At 41.9% G+C, this 19,859-nt stretch overlaps 1 protein-coding gene across 1 annotated transcript; it reads right to left on the reverse strand.

The window, feature by feature from the left end:
- Positions 1 to 13,823: 13,823 nt before the first annotated feature.
- LOC139102568 (zinc finger protein 62 homolog) lies at positions 13,824 to 19,810 on the reverse strand. The gene is made up of 4 exons (XM_070656566.1): positions 19,424 to 19,810; positions 18,859 to 19,005; positions 18,684 to 18,773; positions 13,824 to 18,608 (listed from the first exon to the last, which is right to left on the reverse strand). The coding sequence occupies exons 1-4, from the start codon at positions 19,595 to 19,597 to the stop codon at positions 15,087 to 15,089; spliced, it is 3,933 nt and encodes a 1,310-aa protein (XP_070512667.1). The 5' UTR covers positions 19,598 to 19,810; the 3' UTR covers positions 13,824 to 15,086.
- Between the last annotated feature and the right edge of the window lie 49 nt (positions 19,811 to 19,859).

Here is a 19,859-nt window from a genome sequence, read left to right on the forward strand (position 1 = left end):
CCCTCGACCGCGGCTTTGAAATAATTTAAGCCCTTTCCACACTCTCGCTGTAGATGTTTATCGCAATACTTACGAGCGTTATTTATACGTCATATATCATACCTTGTAGCTGCATTATTGATTTACTCTCCAGCGTAAGGTTCTACATACAAAATACGAAATCAAATACGAGTTGGAAAGGGTTGTCGGCATCGATTGCGTCGATAATTTCTCGCAAGTAATAATAATAATAAGAATAATAGTAATAACGATAGCAGGGAGTCGAAACTTAGCAGTATTATTGTTCGGTGTGCGTAATTTTGGCCAGTAAAATATTTGGCCGCCGTGGAGAATTGGCATGTCCCCGAAACACAATGCTCCACATATGTACATTTATGCGGTCGGGGGCTGGATTCCGTGTTCGTGCGCACGGAGAAAGATTTATCGTCCCTCGCCGGTCAGGGCACGGAGCGCCTCGCGCGGGATTATTATCCCCGCGGCGTGTAAGATGCTATCGGTCTTATGTAAATTAACCGGCATTCGAGCCGCAACGGAGTCGGAGTAATTATGACAGATAATTGCCTCGTATCTCATAACGAAATAACCCTTAATCGATTCTGTATTCCCCGGCGAGCTGAGCGCCCTGTCGCGATTCTCGCTTTCGACCGATAGCGTCGGGATACTATTTTTTTTTTTTTTCCCAAAACCCACGACCGCGGTAAGGATAAATCTCTCCGCGGAAGTATAATAATCAAAAAGCACGCACGCGCGGCGATTCGCGCGTCGTCGTTTCGTCTGTAATTTGCCTCCATCCTTGAGTCGGCTTTTAGAAAGCTGCTTGGAAGAGATCCGTCGAGAAGTTTCAAGAAATTTCTTTTCACGCGCATGGGAAGACGAGAGGAGAGCCAAAAGGAAGCTAGCAACGAGATCTTTGATTCTCGCGTTTGAGCGTGCGTGTCTGCGTGAAAGAGTGCGAGAAAAAGATGCCAGCGAGAAGATGAGCGCGTGTGTGCGTGTGCGTATGTGTGCGCGCGTGTGCGTGATGTATTTTTTACTTAACGTTCTTTCTTAGGTTTCTCATGCAAGCACAGTGGACGAGGGTGGTTGCCGATCGATCCGATTGTTTTGGATCAAAACCGTCGTCGGTCGATCTCTCGTCGTCTTTCGACGTCGCCGTCGCTGGTTGAGCGAATCGAAGTCTCCCACGATTCTTTAGCCGGGTCTTAGAAACCGTAAATTAGTGATCGATCGTCGAAATCGTCGAAGGCTATGGAAAATCGAGCGGTGCGCGCCACGATTTCCTACGAGGGCACGAACACGGGACTGGAGGTCTTCATAAAAAAGAGAGATTAACTGCACTTCCAATTAGCCTTTAATTAGACATTAAACGATTCAAAATACATCGGAGACGCGCGATGCGCGAAAAGTAGGCTTGCTTAAGTTGTGATAATATAAAATTCGTACGGCAAAATTCTTATCTGTAATTAGAGGCACGCGATAAGTCATTAAGACACGACGAACGAATGTCCGAACGGCCGTGGATCAATCGTGGCCGAAACGGCGTCGAGGGATCGAAAATAAGCGAAAAGAGATCGGACGGCGATCCGAGAATGAGATCCGGGACAACGATCGACGGTGAGGTGAAGGGCAGGGCGCCTGGTATTAGTACACATTAGTTTTCTGGCTAGCGGGGGCGCCCAATTAGTTGTTGGAATTTTATAGTCTAGGTGATAATTCTCGATATAGTTCAATGTTGTCGAGTTTTCTATTAGTTGAGTGTGACGGTGATGAGATAATGCGAGGGGCGCGCAGGGGAAAGCCGGAAGGACTCACCCGGCGGGCGATTTGCTCTAACCACCGAGCGACAAATTAACTGTTTATACAATTGTTCAGAAAATATATTCTAGATATCGATGTGAAAGTGTTTTATATACTTATATATGTTAAACGGAATTTAATTGGACCGAAAGCGCGAGGAACGTTTTCAACCCAGCGTTTCCACGCTCGTAGAGTTTTCAATGGGAATTCAATATCAGAGCGGTAATCGGAGCTCCGGCTGAAACGTCGGGGACGATTTAGGGGACGAGGGCACTTCGCGTTGAAAGTCACGGTATTACTCGTTTTGTGCCGGCAAATAAAAATTTTTTTTTTTCCCGGGAATATGAAACCTCGCGATTTTCCGCCGCCGCGTTAAACATTAATTATTGAAACGGTAATATCGCGTTCGCTGAAACCACCGCCGGCCCAGTAAATCGATAAACTGTTAGTGCGGATGTGCACGTCGTTTTGCTCGTTCCGTTCGCTCATTTTAGCGTGCCCTTAACGCGAGCTTACGCCCGACCGTAAATTTCAACGCGCTAATTACATAGTGCTTCGTCGAAATGAACGTGTTTTAATTGATTTACGCGGAAATCGCGGACATCAATGTGCAAGTGCGATTATCCCTACCGCAATGACGTTCGATTTGCCACATGAGGAAATAATCTGTCATATAAGGCATCCCGCGTTTAAATTTTACGACAGAATTATAAGCTTTTTAAAAAAAAAAGATTGGCTAAAAGAAATGTACATCTACATTGGCGATTTACGAGTGAATAGCGTGAGAGAAAATAAAACAAAGCTGGTTGAAATTAGTGACACCAGAATTTGATAACGATATCATAGATGTGTATTTCATTTCTCTTATTATTAGACGTGCTATATGTGTTACTGTTAATTCAGAAATCTTTATAAAGTTTAGTGAATTTAGTAAATTGTATATTACGGGGAAACTTTTATTGAAATCCCTTTTTCTGAAAACTTTTTCTGAAAAAAAAAAAAAAATATATATATATTATAAATATATATAAATAAATGTTTAGCCGGGAAAGAGGAATGGATAAACACGTAACGTTTATTAGTATACTTTATACGAGGCGCTTGCTTCGAACAGGCAGTTTTCTCATGAATTTATTCCCGATAACGGCTTACAGCAATGTCGGATTTTATCCGGTGAAATTCAAGGGTAGCTTCGGGCTTTCCTCGATTCTCGGCTCGTCCTCGTCACCGATGTGTGGTTAGTCACGACGATTTCGAGTTACTAATAACGTCTGCGCGGAGTGTTGGAGTACCGGATACTTCCGGCAACTGTCCAGTAGCGGATTCTCACCTAGAAACTAAAGCTCGTCGTCCCACGGCGGAGTTGGACGAGCGAACTGTTTCCGGTTTTCAACTCGGGAAAGCAAGATCCAATGAATCTCTAATTTCCGGTTAATAAATTATTCCGGCAATGAGCACAAAGAGTCGGAACTCTCGTTTCGCTCTATGATTTCTTTACGCGCGCTAAAGTGATAGTGATAAATAATGAAAGCTCGGCTGACAATATTAATCGATCGCGAACGAATAATAATGCCGGGGAACGGTGAAACGCTTCGCTCAGCTCCGACGAAAACTTCCCCGCGAGAAACTTGCGAGCGAGTTAGTTATTCCTCCCGTCGTCGCGGGCGGCGGGGGAATGAGAGAGAATCTACGAGGTGCTCTTTAGAAGTTTTTCCGACGGGGACGACGGGGTGCATCGCGAATGGCCGGTAAATAGGGAAAAGGGCGTAGAGAGACGCGCCTTGGCAAGGGTCGCTGTCTACGATGTGCGGGCGGTGAACGAGAACTTTATCTATATATTTGCCACGATATTTAATATGTGAATGAGTATATCTATTGAATATGTAATATTGATATATATATACATCATGATATATGTATATATATATAATATAGATAAATATATATGAGAGAAAACGCGACCAGAAAGTGAGTGAGAGGAAGTGTGGTAGAGTGCGAGAGTGAACGCGAAAGAGTGTGTGATAGTACCATAAAATTATTATTCTCTTTGTTACTTCTTTATAATTAAAACAATAAAAAAGCTACTGAATAAAAAGACGCTGTGCACGTTGTTATTTGAGCCGGATGTGGACGGCGGTGTTCTTCTCCGTGTGTCTATCGGTGTGTAAGCGTAGTGCTACGTTCCTCCTTTCTGATTTCCTCGAGTCATTATTATCGAGCTATTTGTCGCGTCGTTTAATTGGTGTAGTGGAAAGCCAGAGACGTTCTTAAAAAAATTAATGGTCAGTAGATTAGCAGGTAGACGTGTAATATTTATAGTACTACTAGTCGCGGATGCACGTATCTATCAATTTCCGTTTCGAATTTATCGCTGTTTTATATCGAATGTAATCTTTTTATAACTTGACGATAATGTTGATAATCGTATATCTGATTAATTAGATAAATTAAGACGATAAATTCGCGAAGCAGCAAACTTTTCCACGTCGTTCTTCGTAAAAATTTCTTTTTGTGCGGATGTTTTGACGCGTTACGTAAAAATAATTCTGATAATTTAAAATTAATTTTTATATATATATATATATATAATTTCTTATTTAAGGAAACAAATTACACAACGCGCACAATAAATGTCATTTAATTTTAAAATTCACTCTTTCATTTTTCTAGCATACGTAATAATGATGAGAGTGCTCTGTGCCGTTGTTAATCCTCTAGTTTATCGTTTAACGTTATATTTGTTCAACTCTTTGCGATTACGCTGTTTTCACGTGCAAAGATTAAAAGTGATTAGACTTCTTGCGGGAAAAGAAATTAAAAAAAAAAAAATTAGATAAAGAAACACGAAAGGGTACGATTGAACGGAGGAACAAAAATCGAGCTAACAAAGAAAAAAAGGAACAAGTATTTCGTACGTATATGTATCCTATCGTTATCGTAAAAGAAAAAAATAATAATAAAAAAATTAAAAAAAAAAGAAAGAAAGAAAAGCAAGAAGGAGGGAAAATAATTAAGTATCGATGGCCAAGGGAAAGCATTTTTCATCCTTCCTACTCTTGCGTACGTTTATATACCTCTTGAAACTTAATTATCTGCGGTGTAACTGCGCCGGTGGTATGCATGAGAGGCGAGAAAGCGCGGTGGACGAAATTAAGCGAGTTATATTTTTCACTACGGAGGAGAGGAGGCGGCGAGAAGAAGAGAATCGTTGAACGAAAGTGATCGTTTAGTTAGAACGACCGTGCGGGGCTGAGAATGTGAGCGTGAACGGTGCATCTCGCGGCATGCTGCACGCATACGTATATGGGGATGCGCTGGAAAATCTATTTTACGTCGTTCCGGAAAGACCCCGTTGTATTACGATGTAAAAACAGGCATATTCGATTTTATATTCTAAAGTAACGTTAAGAGACACATATACCTTTTTTACGCCGCGAGGCGTGTATCTACCGTTAGATGTGTGAGGATAAGCATGCGAGCATATGAATACATGTAATATCCCCGGCATTATTAAGTCGAACGTCTCTCAGTTGATGCGGGAAAATATGGAGGCGAGGGAAATTGCGCGGCACAAATATTTTCCGTGGAAATTAAAAGTCTCATTGGCAAGACGACGAGAGAGACTCGAGAGTCACCTCGCTTAATCGCGACTTAGGGACCGTGGGAAGGAATTACTTTATCGTAAAACCGGAACGTCGAAGGAATTCGCGTACAAAGGTTTTCCTCTGAAAGACGTAAAAGCACTTTTTTTCCATTCGGGTGGGGTCTCGATTTTCGCGACTAACACATCCGACGATCGTTGCCCTACCGCTGCGAGAAAAGAAAGAGAGAAAGAAATGTGTGCCCCCTGTATAATGTTCGCACCTCTGTCTGTGTTTTGTAAAAACCTACTTACCCATATCTATCTGCCTATATCTACTCGCCTGTATCAATCTCGCAGACTTGCATACCTGTGTCATTACGAAATCAAAATGTATAAATCAACCAGACAGGTCGGGTGAAGAGAAAACGGACAGAAATTCCGGTTGAACTCCGCGAGTTCGTGATACGGGCGTAAAACGATCTCGCGGCCTGCTGCGCGATATTGATTCACGTGGAGGATTAATCCGTGGGATTGGAAACGCCGGAACTCTATTACAAAACTATTATAAAAAAAAAAGAACTCGAGAACGACACGTAGTGTCGTAATCTATCATATCGCTTAGTTTACATAATTTGTGGTAATATCCTCGCCGTAGGCTCGAATCCATAAATGTCCGACGAAGAAATCCATCTTCTGTACATTTTATCGAGTTAGTTACTCCGCTCTTGCAATGTGAGTTATTAGGGGAAAAAAGAAAAAGAAAAAAAAAAAAAAATCGGCTCTCTAAGAGACATATGTGCATTTTCTCTTCAGCCGATCGACAGCGTCGCGTTTGGAGTTCCTGGACTGATCAAACAGCACCTGTCTCAGCGCTTTTTAATCCTCAGGATGTATCTTATAGCTACATGTCGAGGCGCACGCGTCTCCGTGTAGACAAAATGACGGAACACGAAGTGCATATACGATACACACAGACACAAGTACTCTCACACGATGGAAAGCAGCAGAAAACGAAGTAGAGGCCAAAGGAGCGAAATAGAGATTAAAATAAAGGCCCGCGGGGTTGGACGTGGCAGCTAGATAATTTTTTCACGGATTTAAATAGTTGATATTCGTAGCTCGTAAGTATTACTATTCTTAAGTACGTCACGTAAGGCACGTTAAAATAAACAGATGATTATATATACGCGTATATTCTACCGGGGAGACGTAGGTATTTAGCGATAATTTCCTAGGAAAATTATTCGCGTACTCTCGTAAGACGATACACGGCAACGGCAAAGTGAGATAAAAGAAACAAGGAAATGTATCTTACAATTAGTTTCCCAATAAAGTGACTCTCTTCGCGGTGCGAAAGATCTCGCGCCAAATCATTCCGACGTGAAAATCAATTAATTAGCTGCCGCACAGCTATATATTTTCTCGGAAGCGTTCACGTGAGAAATGCGGGAGAAAGATAAGAGCAGAGGAATGTTCACGCCGCGATAGCGTGTAAAATGATAGCGATCGGTGGAACGACGGCAAAGTTCGAAATCCGAAAGATCCTAAAGTGCCAAATAATGCCAATGGCGCGACTTAATTGTAAGTGAATTTTTTTTTTTCAAAGTAACGTCAAAAAATATATCGGCGAACAGCCGGAAGCAGAGCTGTTATCGTTTCCGAAATGTACTTAGCGTTTGGATTTTCTTACGCGAGTATATGTGTGTGTATGCATTTGTGATTTTACGCGTTCCTCTATTATTGTATAATATATATATATAATTTCTGTATGAATAATTTGACACAATGTTCTTAACTACGAAGACATCGCGAAAGAGAGCGAGAGACTTTCCGAAAAATTTTCAAGAGTAACATGTGAACGGGCCGACCGAGAATCGCAAATTGGTTTTCCATTAATTATTCCTTCGTCTACTTTTGACAATTCTAAACATAACGCCCGTCACCAGGTAATTGGACATCGTTTCCGCCAACGTGATTAATTAATCTTCATATATTAATTGATATATATTTATTTCCACGTGTCCCGAATTACCGGGATCAACCGCGAGTACCGATCGCTTCCATGGCGAACGCGTCAGGGCTCGTTATCCGAACGATGAACTATTGGAAAACGAATTTGGTTTCATTAAATGCGCGAAACGGATCGTTCCTTCGACAAGTATAAACGCGCGAGAGCGCGCGATAGCGTCGAACATCTTCGACGTTAATTACTCAGCCTCCCGTGACGCTCGTACATCTTTACTCGAATGCAATACCGTCACTTGAGAATGGACGTTTCAGGCGAGGCGAGGCTCGTAGTGGAAACCAGGAAACGTTAATTAGTATCGCGATAATTAACGTTGTTGCGTTCGTGTCATTTGTTTTCGCCTGGGAGGCGGAGAAAACGAGCGAAAGAACAAGAGTAAAGTGCCGAACTTTATTATCCGTATTCAGCAGATTACGATTGCGATAATGTACCGATTCGATCGCTAAAGAGCATACATATCTCCGTAAATTTATTCTATGTTACCGGTGTTGAAGATGTTTAAATTTTTTAATAGCTCTCTTAAAATAGTACTCTTCGATTTATGCTATTATCACGCAAATTTTTTTCTCTTTTTTTAAACGAAAAAATTGCAATGTATAACATCGAGAGAAAAATGTTAGTTTAAAAAAAAAATCAAAATTAGAAAGCTATCGGAATATCTACTGTTCGCGAAATTGTTTGCGAGAATTTGCATTTATTTTCGAGTGCAAGTTGCAGCGACTAAAATAATTTTGCCGGCTTAGTTTAGAATTGAAGATCTCATATTCCTTCGAGTTGCATGGAGCTAGATTGTCAGTATTACTAATTAAATATTGTATACAAATGTAGCAAAAATATCTTACATCGATAAGTTTATAAAGCGGCTTGACGTTAGCATTAAGTAAACGCGATTCCGTATATTTCGCCGAAGATATATATCGCGGCGATTCTATCAGTTCGTTTCAACGCTCACGGCTCATTATTACAGATACGACAGGTGAATTGAATCGAAAGATTAATCGGTTTTTCAAATCCCGGCTACCTGCTAGCCATGATTGACTTCCGCGCTCACATCGTCCTGCTTTAATTCTCGCTGGGAAACGGCTCATTTTCTCGCTCCGTCGATTATGCTTTCTCCGAGGAAAAACTGAGCTGATCTCGCACATGCTCGCCCTTCGATTCCATTCGCCCGTCATCCCGGCATCAGCCGATCATTTCTTGCGAAGCGTATCGCAATGGGTTTATTTCAGCTTGCAATTCAATTTTCGTAAATAATCCGTAATCAAACGTGAGACAGCGCGAAGCAGTCCCGACAAGAGAAAATCCATAAAGTGAAAAGCCGGGTAAAAATAAAATAAAAAAATCGACATCCCTCTGCGAATCGGAACCGCGAGCGTGCTCCGAGCTCGTTACCTCGGCTCGTTTTTCAGCCAGAATCCCGATTCACCCGTGGAGCGCGTAAATGTAGCTCATCTGTAGAATACGTAAACGCGCACAGGTTTCGCAAGCGACCTCCGCGCCAAAGTATGATTAGCAGCATCGATTAATCAGCGTTCACCTTGTCACAGTATCGGATGTATACGAAAGTAAGAGAGAGAGAAAGAAAGGGAGAGAGAGAGAACCGGCGAACGATCGCATTAACCGCCCGAGGGGATCGAGTTTCTGCGTTCTCCAACGCGTTCTCCAATGCGAGAAGACTCGCCAGAAGTATGGCGAGGTCGGACCCCGCGGCCCTTTTTCTGCCACAATAACGTCGAACTCGTTGGACCGAGCGGTTAGTTCCTCTTTCCTCTCCCTTTTTTTTTTTTTTATTCTCCGCGTCTCAATCAAAGAAGCCCGCGGCGATTGCTCTCTGCGTCAATACATCATATGTAATTCGAAACAAATTTGGCAGTAAGCAATGTGTAAGATCGTGAAAATTACGGAGCTTGGGATCGAGCGAAGAGAGCTCGTAAAACTCGTCTCGAGTTCTCGACGCGGGCATCGTCGAGAGAGGCGCGAGTCTTTGACGTTACGGCGAATGAAAAATGAGGGAGAAGAGAGCACATCGTGATTAAATATCTCAGGCGAGAGATATGCGATCGTTTCTCATTCAATAGCAATCAATCACGCGTTTTTTGTCGTGACACAATTATGTGTCCGCTCCGGGCGGACCAAGCGCGGGCAATAGAGAAAAAGGGGGGAAAAAAAAAATGCGAGAGACCTACACTTAACAGCTAATCGCGTTACCTTTAAGAAAGCTACTGTTGATTCGATATCGATGTCGTATCTAATTACATCTAAATTGCGATCTCTTTAGAGTTAATGAGTGTGACGTAATAATGTTCGATAGTCAATGTTATTAGCGTATACCTAATAGCGCTATGATTAATTACGAACTGCCCTCGCGTAAATCGTCGTGTTAGCTCCACTGTTTTTTTATATCCATTTTTTTTTTTTTCTCCCGCGCGACGGTCAAGTCAGCGGAAAGCTGAATAGCGGCGATAATTAATTTGGAGATCGCACGGACAAGCGTGCAATCAGAAACTGATATTTAAATCTTCGACTGTGCGATATTCTGCACCTTGTTCTCGCGGCGAAGGGCTCGCCGACGAGTATTAAGGGCGACGTTCGTAGGCCGAAGCCAAACACGGGTACCGCCGTTCGCGGCGTCGATCAATTAATTAAGCAGCGACACACGACGCGTTACTCAAGGGCGCCTGATTAATCGGGCAGTCTCGAACAGCGCAGCTACACCTCGTACATGATCTTAAGGGTTAAAGTACACTTACGCTATAGATAATGATTAAAGTTAGACGGCGAAGTCGACTCGTCGCGATAATCGACTATCTAAGGTGTGATTACGAGTTCGCGAAGTAGCCGTCGACGCCGGGCACCCGATCGCGTCGAAGTGACAATTATTCCGCGAGTGTGCTTCACATTTTTGTGCCACATTTGTTCGTACAGTATTCCCTTTTTCCCATCTTTATTGTCGTCGCATACAGAATCCTGCGTGCGCGCCTGCACGAGGCTCCTCTGATTGAATTCCAGACCGGAGGGCTCGCCGGCGAGCGCATATACGACACCCGATCGCGATACGCCGAATCAATTTTTCCGGAAGCTTTAATTCGCCCGTGACATCGCGATTCGTTACGGATTTCTCTTCCCGCGGTCCATCACGCCGCGCGGATTACCCTCGACACGATCGGACGGTGCCGACGTAACCCGGCACTTTGTATGCAAACCGCGTTCTCTCCTGGACTTTTTCAGGGCGCGCGACAACCCATTCCAGAAAAATAGAAGGATATGCGATGGAACGCGCGGAGGCAAAAGAAAACGAATGATCCGGAGCCTCGAGGTACCGTCGACGAAACCGTTTAATATATATCTCTCTGGTGTGTATATAACGTATACTGTGTATCACGCATTCCTAGATGTACCTTTCTCGTGCGAGCGAGTGTTTGTTCAGCTTCGCTAAACGACCGAAGGAAACAGCCGCGAAAGCGAGACGGTCCACGGCGAGTGCGAGCGTTCCCGTTCAGACGAACGAGATCTATCTATCTGTTACGGGTATTTTCGCGAGCAGCCATCGATCGCGGTCAGCTTAAGTTGCACACGGAAACCATCAAAGTGTAAAGGGAACGGACGGCGGACCGCGATTAAAAATCCCGATTCCGGTATATGCACACGGGCGCGGATTAAATAAAAATTCGATCGATAGACCGTCTTTAACTTGACACCCGTGACGCTGAATAATTAAATCGCGACGGACGCCCTTTCCTGGCGATAGAACGAACGCGGCTGTCGGCAAAACGGGGGTCACTTCGCGTGATTTCCCAAGACAGACGCGTGCGGCGAATTTACGTGAAAACCGATAAAAATTTTTCATCCCGGAAAACGAAAAAATTCCCCTCGCTTCGTACGCGTTCCCGTTGAAACGGGAAACCTTTCCGAGGCCAACTCCGAAGCGCCGCCGAGCTATATCAAGATACGTAATGACGTTTGCCATTCATTAAATTGCAAGGAGCTCTCCTCCGCGAATAGTTGCTTTCGTTCGTCCGAGTTTCTACGTATCGCTGTTTTTTGTCTTTTTTTTCCCTCCTTTCCTTTCTTTTTTCGGGAAATTGTATCTCGCGGGGGAAAAAAATCCGTCCGGGAACGTTTCACTCGCTCGAGCGCCACTCCGACTTGATTGTCCTTTCGATCGCGAGAGATACGCGCAAACTCACTTCTTTGGTGTATCTTTATCCGAGCCTGATAACAGCACAACGACATACCTCTCCTCTTTACTTGTAAAGCTCTTTATATGTAGCGTATTCTAACGTTCTCGAAGGGGTGAAAGTAAAGCTTTCGCAGGCCGCGATCGAAGACGCGTGTGCGAGGTGTATCCCTTCGACTCCTCGATCTCTCAGTCGCGCTCTTGCGAATATATTGCGAGCACAAACTGTCTAATCTTGTACCTGAATAAATTTTTGAGCTTGAGAAAAAGTTTAGCTGAAGTTAAATCGGAGAGGATTCGACGAGAAATTTTAATCATAAAATTGAAAGGGAAACAAATTTTATAAAAATCAAAAGAGCCTTGAAAAGAGAAAACCCGCTTAGAACATAATTTCCCCTATTACGATCTGCGTGCCAGATTGATTATCATAATGAATCTCTGCGACGCGATTTATAAAACGTCGCACGAAATTGTTTCCCTCACTTCGAGAGGAAGTCCCTTCGTGATTTCTAAACTGAAAGCAATCGCCTGCGTTAACTGCAGCTTATTTCGAAAGGATACACCTACGGTTAAGACGAGACGGAGCGACGGAACGCGAGCGTAACCGCGAGGAACTCGCGTATATCAGGTTGCGAGGATGGATTGAGAATCGGAAAGAGATAGACGAATTAAAGGGAGAGAATTTGGCCTAATCTACGTCTCTATCAATGTACACTGATAAGCGGATATGGCATTTGCTGCGACGAGCGGCGACGGTGGCTGGCGTGTGTGACTTCCCCGGCTCTCGGCCGCCAAGGACGAGGGAGGTACCGGTGGGTGGCGTTCCTCCTCAGTCCTCGGTGAACGGTGCTCCACGTACGCTAGCCGCCGTTGCAGCACCACGAACGCCATACCTGACGACGAGTGTACTTTACTTAATCTACTATCTAATCCACGTTGCCGCTATGCGCGTGTATAGCGCGGCGTACCGCGCCCGGCGGGAAAATGAGCGCGTGGCTCTCGCAGCGGAATCCCCGAGGCCCGCCGGGCTCCATCGCCACGCATATACCGCATAATGCGTTAACAGAATTCACCTGACATCTAACATCGCGCGCACACTCGTCCGGGTGCGTACACACACACACACATACACGCGACACGTTTACGCACAGACACGACGCGGTTCTCAATGCACTCCGGCGATTATCACACGCGGTGCGTGTCGCGACACGCATACAATCACCGGAGGTAGGCCGCGATACGAAAACGACTTGACGAGCGTGAGCGCGACGTTTCCCGCACCTTTCTTGTCATTCTATCACGAAAAGGAAGAAAAAATAAAAGAAAAAGAAATAAAAAAAAGAAAAAAAAAAGAAAGGCATACATTTCCCGACGTATCGTTACGAGATAAACTTATGCGCGTACCCCAACTCCTCCCCCCCTCATCGCTAATTACTGTCGTTGTTAATAATTACTTGTCGACGTTACCGCAAATACGATTATCGATATATAATTATTGTCTCTGAATTTAGCGAGTTGATTGACACTCTGATTGTAAGACACGACGCGGAATCGTGCAACGGTTCACACTTTATATTTCTACATTTAATAAATATATACCTATAATAATAATAAAAATAATAATGATAGTAATAATACTCTAATAATATTATATATATAATATACTTAGTGAGAGACGGAAGTTTTCCATCCCGTTAATAAAAAAAAAAAAAAAAGATATATAGCAAAGAAGTATATACAAATAAATATATATATATATTGATAAACCTGGAAAATGGAAAAAAATAAAAAGTACGACATATAAATATATAAATATATATATATCTATATACATGTGTATAATAGTCTATAATTTTTCATATTGTTGTACGGATTTTTAAGTTTATATTAAAATGTTTTGTGCATTCATAAAAAAAATAAAAAAAAAAAAAAGGGAAGTACCAAATAACCATGTAATAAATTATTTGCCTGTCCACTTTGATTCCTGGCACATCCACTTTCATTGTCATGAAATATATCATTAATATTATGTGGTATTTTTTTTTTCGTTATTAGTTAGCGTCACTCAGAGATGACTTTATCTTATCTTTTTCGATTGCAAGAATCTTGTTTCTTTATATCGATTTTATATACTACTTGAAATATAATTAATGATGCACAATCTCAAGTCAAAAAATATAATTAAAATTCTTTTCTACTTAATAATTAATCCTAGAAGTTTAATAACAGGAATCGATAGATCTTTTTTTGGCTTTTATTGCTTTAATAACTCGTACATTCAAAATACAAGTGTACTATTAGTAATAAAATTAATATTAACGCTTTGCTAATATAGCCAGTAAAGAATATGGAAGAAAGAAGTAACAGGAATGGTAGACGCGTGAACTATCGAATAAAGCAAAAACAGAACAACTGAGACGATGAAGGGATATTCTTAATAAATATTGTTACATATATAAGCAAGATATTTACGATTTTTATTTTTATACCATACATAATCATAGCTGTAATCATACCCAATATGTATTTAGAATGTAGATAAGTCCAAATTATTACTGCAGTAGCCCCGAGGCGGTCGTCGACATCATCACTGCAGACCAAGATATTGGGAGAGGCGCAACAAAATGTCGTCAACAATTATTTTATTATTATTATTATTATTTAAATTAATCTATTTATACTTTTTTTTTTTTCAATAAAGAAAAATGTGAAAACTTATAATATGCACACGTGAAAATTGCGAAGTAACATAATGCACATCAACGAATATTTTAAAATGTTTAATCTCATAAAAATCGATTAAATATATCTGACTGCAGCGATCAATTTACATACAACTGCACCGAGAGGCTGCCACGTTTTACGAACCCATTATACATATTAGCTTATTCGTTTCGATATTTACACACCTCATTGGTCGCAGTATTACAGTCGCTATATGAAACAGGTAACAAATTTATTTGCAATAAACCATTATTTGTAAAGGAACGCGCAAAATAAAGGCTTCATCATATCGATACAGGGTGATAAAATTTTAATTGCATAAGTCAAATATTTTAATTGTCTCACGTTAGAAAAAAAAAATAAAACTTTTTTTTCTAAAGTAATCAACCAAGCAATATTTGCAGCTTGCAGCCAAAATAGCACACTTTCTGTATTTGAAGTATTTGTTTTTTTTTTTCTTTTTTTTAATTAACTTATTTAACTTACGAAATTATGCTGATACTCGAACGAGTACTTGCAAATAGATTTCATACATTAATAATAACGATTTAAAACTTATCATTGAAAGACTGCATTACCGTATCGTAAAAAATTATGATTTATTAAGAAAACAAATTAAAATATTATGCATTATTATGTTAAGCAATGTTTTCTCAGAGTAACACAGTATCCCAAGCATATCAAGATCAATAATTTGAGAATAGTCTACTTTTGTGATGATAATTAAAAAACTTTCCCTTTTGTCTGGTATAGTTAATCTAGACTTCAATGATTTAATTTTAATCGTCATCCTCGTGGAACTTGATATAATGTATCTTTAAAGCCCTATTGTTAGGATATTTGACGTCACATCGCGGACAAGTAGCTCCGATTGCATCCTTCACCATGTAAGTGCTTAGATTAACCTCCCTGTGGAACGTTTTGCTATCAGCTTGATATACCGCGTTATGCACATTGGTGATATGGCTTATGATGGACTTTTTATTGAAGACGTGACATTGCTTGCACAGTTTGCAGCTAAACATTACATTATTGAAGGACCCCTCGGTTTCCCTTGGCCGTTCAGGTATCGGAAGAGACAATCTGTCGTTGCTCATCACACTGGTGGCTGCTTCAGCCGTCTTTTTATGCTTGATCGTGAAATGTTGCCGCAAGTTCGATAGACCGGGAAACTCTTTGAAACAAATGTTGCACGAAAACTTACCATCTTGTGTCGACATCGGTATGCATTCAGGTATCGCATCCTTTTTCAAACGAGCCTTGTGAACCATTTGCTTATGCTTATACAGCACACTCATATTAGCGAACATTTTCTTGCAAACGTGGCACATGACTGGTCTTCTTCTCTCACCAGCGAAATCCATGGCGAAAGGTGACAGCTTAGTTTGTGAATTTTCCGCCTCAAAAGCCTTAAAACGCTTCGCTTTCGGATCGTCCTCGAACGATAATGTTCGATTGCTGTTATACAAGTTTTGCTGCGTACGTTGGTATAAGTTTTGTGGATCACTGTGGAAAGTGAGTTTGTGACGTTGCAGAGACTGACTGCTCGAAAAAACTTTGCGGCAAAAGTTGCACAGAAACTGTGATGCCATCGATTTTCTCGCTAAAGACTGGAACTTGAACGAGGTCACGACTGAAGACTTGTGAAGTCTCTTGTGTTTCCATAAAACCTTCTTCGAACTATACGACTTGCCGCATACATCACAAGCGAATGCCTTTTGTATATCGCTAAGAATAGGATTCGCTTTATGCCATTGCATATGAGACGCTAAAGTTTCTTGATCGGGAAAAATATTCGTACAGAGATCACACTGAAGCTCATCATTAGAGAAATCTTTTTCCTGTTTGTTACGAGCGCAGTGAACATCCCACAGATGAGTTCTCAGTTCTGTGACATCGTTAAATTTGTCATTGCATACTTGACACTGGAAACTCCCGGTCTTAATTGGCGATTGAGGTGGAGGATTAGGGAAGGATTTCCGTGCTTTTGCCGGTCGTTCTGAATTTTCACCAGAGTCAATGCTGTTTGAATTTTTTTGTGGACTAGTAGATGCCTTCCGATTACCCAATATGAATCTAGTGCTCAAGCGAGAATTTGCACGATTGTGCCAGCCCCTATGTATTTTCAGAGATGCTTCCTCGACAAAGACTTTTCCACAAATATCGCAGGCATAACCATTCTGAGATTTTTCGAGATGAGCAGTGCGAAAATGATAAGAGAAATTTGATTGGAAAACAAAGCTCTTAGGGCATTGCGGACACTGCAGCATAGTCTTCGTAGAATTGTGTTTAAGTTGCATATGCTGTTCATACAAATCTTTACGCATAAATACGCGCGAGCAGTCGTCACAATTGAATATCTTACAGTTTCGGTGAGCGATTTTAGCGTGTCGCCGAAGATTAGCATAAGTGTTTAACACCTTACCGCATTCGCCGCATTCATGAACCTGTGGACCAGGATCCGAGACAGCACTAGTATTCATCGTTTCTTTCTCAATCCTCACATCCTCGTCCAAATTGCCGTATTCCACGCAGGAAATATTTGCGTTCCTTTCATTCGGGTCTTCAATACCGTGATCTTTCATGTGAATCTCTAAAGCGCCAGCACTGCTAAACATACTGCGACAAATAGCACAAGAATATATTTTTACTTTAAGATGGAGAGTTCGATGCTCGTTCAGCTCAATTCTCGTGGAAAACTTTTGGGGGCAAAGAGGACAGCTATACTTCTGACTCGATCGTGAACTGATCCTCGACTTAGCACTGGTTTCATAAGCATTGCGTTCTTTCAATGACGTTTCATCTTCATTCTGCGACATGTCATCATTTTGTGAAATATCATCATTCTGCGAGGTACCATCATTCTGCGAAATATCATCATTTTGCGAGATATCATCATTCTGTGAGATATCGTCATTCTGCGAGATATCATCATTCTGCGAGATATCGTCATTCTGCGAAGTACCATCTTCTTGCATCTGCATCGCGCGATGAGACTCATAATGGGCTAGGAAATCACTGGGCGATCGAATTTTATCATAGCAAACGGAACATGTCAGATCCTTCTTCTTATGATCAGCTGTGACGTGACAGTGGAACTTTTTAAATACGAGAAACGTCATGAGACAATGCACGCATCTGTACATAATTCTGTCTTCGGGCTTTATTCTCGAACACATTTCTTTATGCTTCAGCATATTGGGCCTATATCGATAAATCATACCGCATAGATCGCAAGCATGATTATGTGCAGGATCACCGTCCTTATAGGGTCCGCTGGTAATCCTATCTGAAACGCTGTTTCTCGATGGTAACGGCGCCATTGGCTTCAGTTTAGGCGGAGCTCGCATTGGCGACATCATTTCCTCGTATTGTTTATCAGAGTGCTTCGATAAATGACTTAGCAGCTCCTTCCTACCGTGCATTGAACGCAAACACATGTTGCACGTAAAGTATCTTTCGCTACCGTGTTTCGGTACGACCAAGGCGATCTTCATGGCGCATTCAAAAGAAGCTCCGCAGTGTAATTGATACATCGATCGATCTGGAAATTCTGTCAGACAAGCGATACACGTATATGGTCTCAGATCTGGCATGTGTTGACGTATATGTGAGAGAGTACTGCGCCGATCGTTAAATGTCTGTTCGCAAGAGTAACAAGAAAAAGTTTTCAGTTGACTAATAATATCCTGTTGAACTTGTGTGAGCGGCGAATCTTTTTCCATGCTAACAAGTTCATCTTCGAGATCCTCAATCATTTCCTCGTCATCGTTCTGCGACTCCAAGTTTCCAAGGCCATTTTCTTTATTGTGGAATCTCTTCATGTGCTTTATATATGTGTACTTAGAATGCAGGAATATCTGGCAGTGCATGCATTTCTGTTTGAAAACACGCGTTCCTCTGAAATGAGTATGTGGACCGCGTCTCAATTTTTTTTTAGGCACCGAGCCGGCGGCGTTAGATTTCTGTGTGGAATCAGCCTCCATAATTGTATCCTCTGTTTCGCCAACTACCATAGAATTTGATAGCAGCTCACTGCTATTAGTGGATTCTATCTCTATGGTATCATCGTCGTCATTCTGTGGTTCGCTTTTAATGGAGCATATAGCTATAGCATCCTGATCTGTTTGATCTTCTTCTTTGTCAGTCTTAGTTTCCATCTCGATTGAGACTGACGCAGGATTTTCATTAGTATCATCAATATCATTTGCAGCATTGTTATCTATTACATCTTCCACATTTTCTACTATTAGATTTTCGCTTTTGGATTCATTGTTTTCCACTATCTGAATTGGTGAAGACTGAAAAATAAGCAATTTTAACATAGAAAATTTTTATTCTTAATAATAATTTTATTTATATAAAAAATTACTTACTGTTTGCTTCACATCATTGACGGTTTCAGAAATAATTTCTACATTATCTTCGTAATCAACATCCATTGGCTCACCTTTGATTGTTATATCCTACAAGTAATAGAACCATATAAAAATATGAAAATATTAATAAAAAATAATGAACTGTCGTAATAATGTATTTAAAAATATGTACTGTATCATTTGGCTGCACTTGATTTGCTAGCCATTGTTGGAGCTTGGTCTGGGAATGCAAACATGATTCCTTGTAGATGTGCCATTGATTAACACTTTTTACACAATTTTCGCATATCAGCGTCGACAACTTGTCGGTTTCTAAAATCTAAAAACCACCATAACTATTAAAATTTTTAAGTAAAATGTATCACATGGGGACCAAAACGAACACCCGGTCATATTAAAGAATTACTTAAAATATCTATAAAGCTATGTTGTTCAAAAGAGCCTTTAAAATGCTTTGCTCGTTTGTTCATCCGAAAAAGAAACAAACGCTGCGGTCATACGTCAAAAGCTTCGGCGCATAGAAAATAAAGGACAAAGCACGAATAACGCGGCTGACGAAAGAAATAACCCGAGCTGTTGCTCAGCTCGGCGCCCAGTCGGCGAACGCGTGACCATAACCTCGAAGTGCGTTGGTCAGCGCACCTCGACTTCGCCCTTCGAGACGCGGAACGGTCGGGGTCCTCGGAAGACCCGAGCGATCTCAAGCCTACGGAGTAAAAGCGCAAAAATGCATTTACCTGGATCGACAGGCAGGCCTCTATTTTGGCGGCCAGCGACACGCCTGCGGATGGGTCCGCCCTCTCTTCGTCTTTCTGCGCCTTCGTGAACACTGAAGACTTAGGCTCGTCCGTGGAAAGGCACAATCTGCAGACGTTCTCCACGTTGTCGATCTCGACCACGTTCTCGTCCATCGTTAGCTTATCCCAGCCCACTGCCAACGGGACGACGCCACGACAACCACGGACGCCGAGTCGCCCGACCACCGACGCCACGTACCACACTTCCGTAGGTTCTTCAGGTTAGGAACGCACCGTTTTGTTTGCGGCTAACGGGAAGATCAAAGAGTGGCCTGGGTCCAGGCTGTCCAGGCCGGGAAGAAGAAGCGAGAGAGAAGCTGCATGTTTCCGCGCATCCAACTTGCCGGCGACTCACGAAGATGGCGCGCCCAAACAA

The sequence above is a fragment of the Cardiocondyla obscurior genome, linkage group LG05, assembly GCF_019399895.1.
Source record: "Cardiocondyla obscurior isolate alpha-2009 linkage group LG05, Cobs3.1, whole genome shotgun sequence".
NCBI lineage: Eukaryota > Metazoa > Arthropoda > Insecta > Hymenoptera > Formicidae > Cardiocondyla > Cardiocondyla obscurior.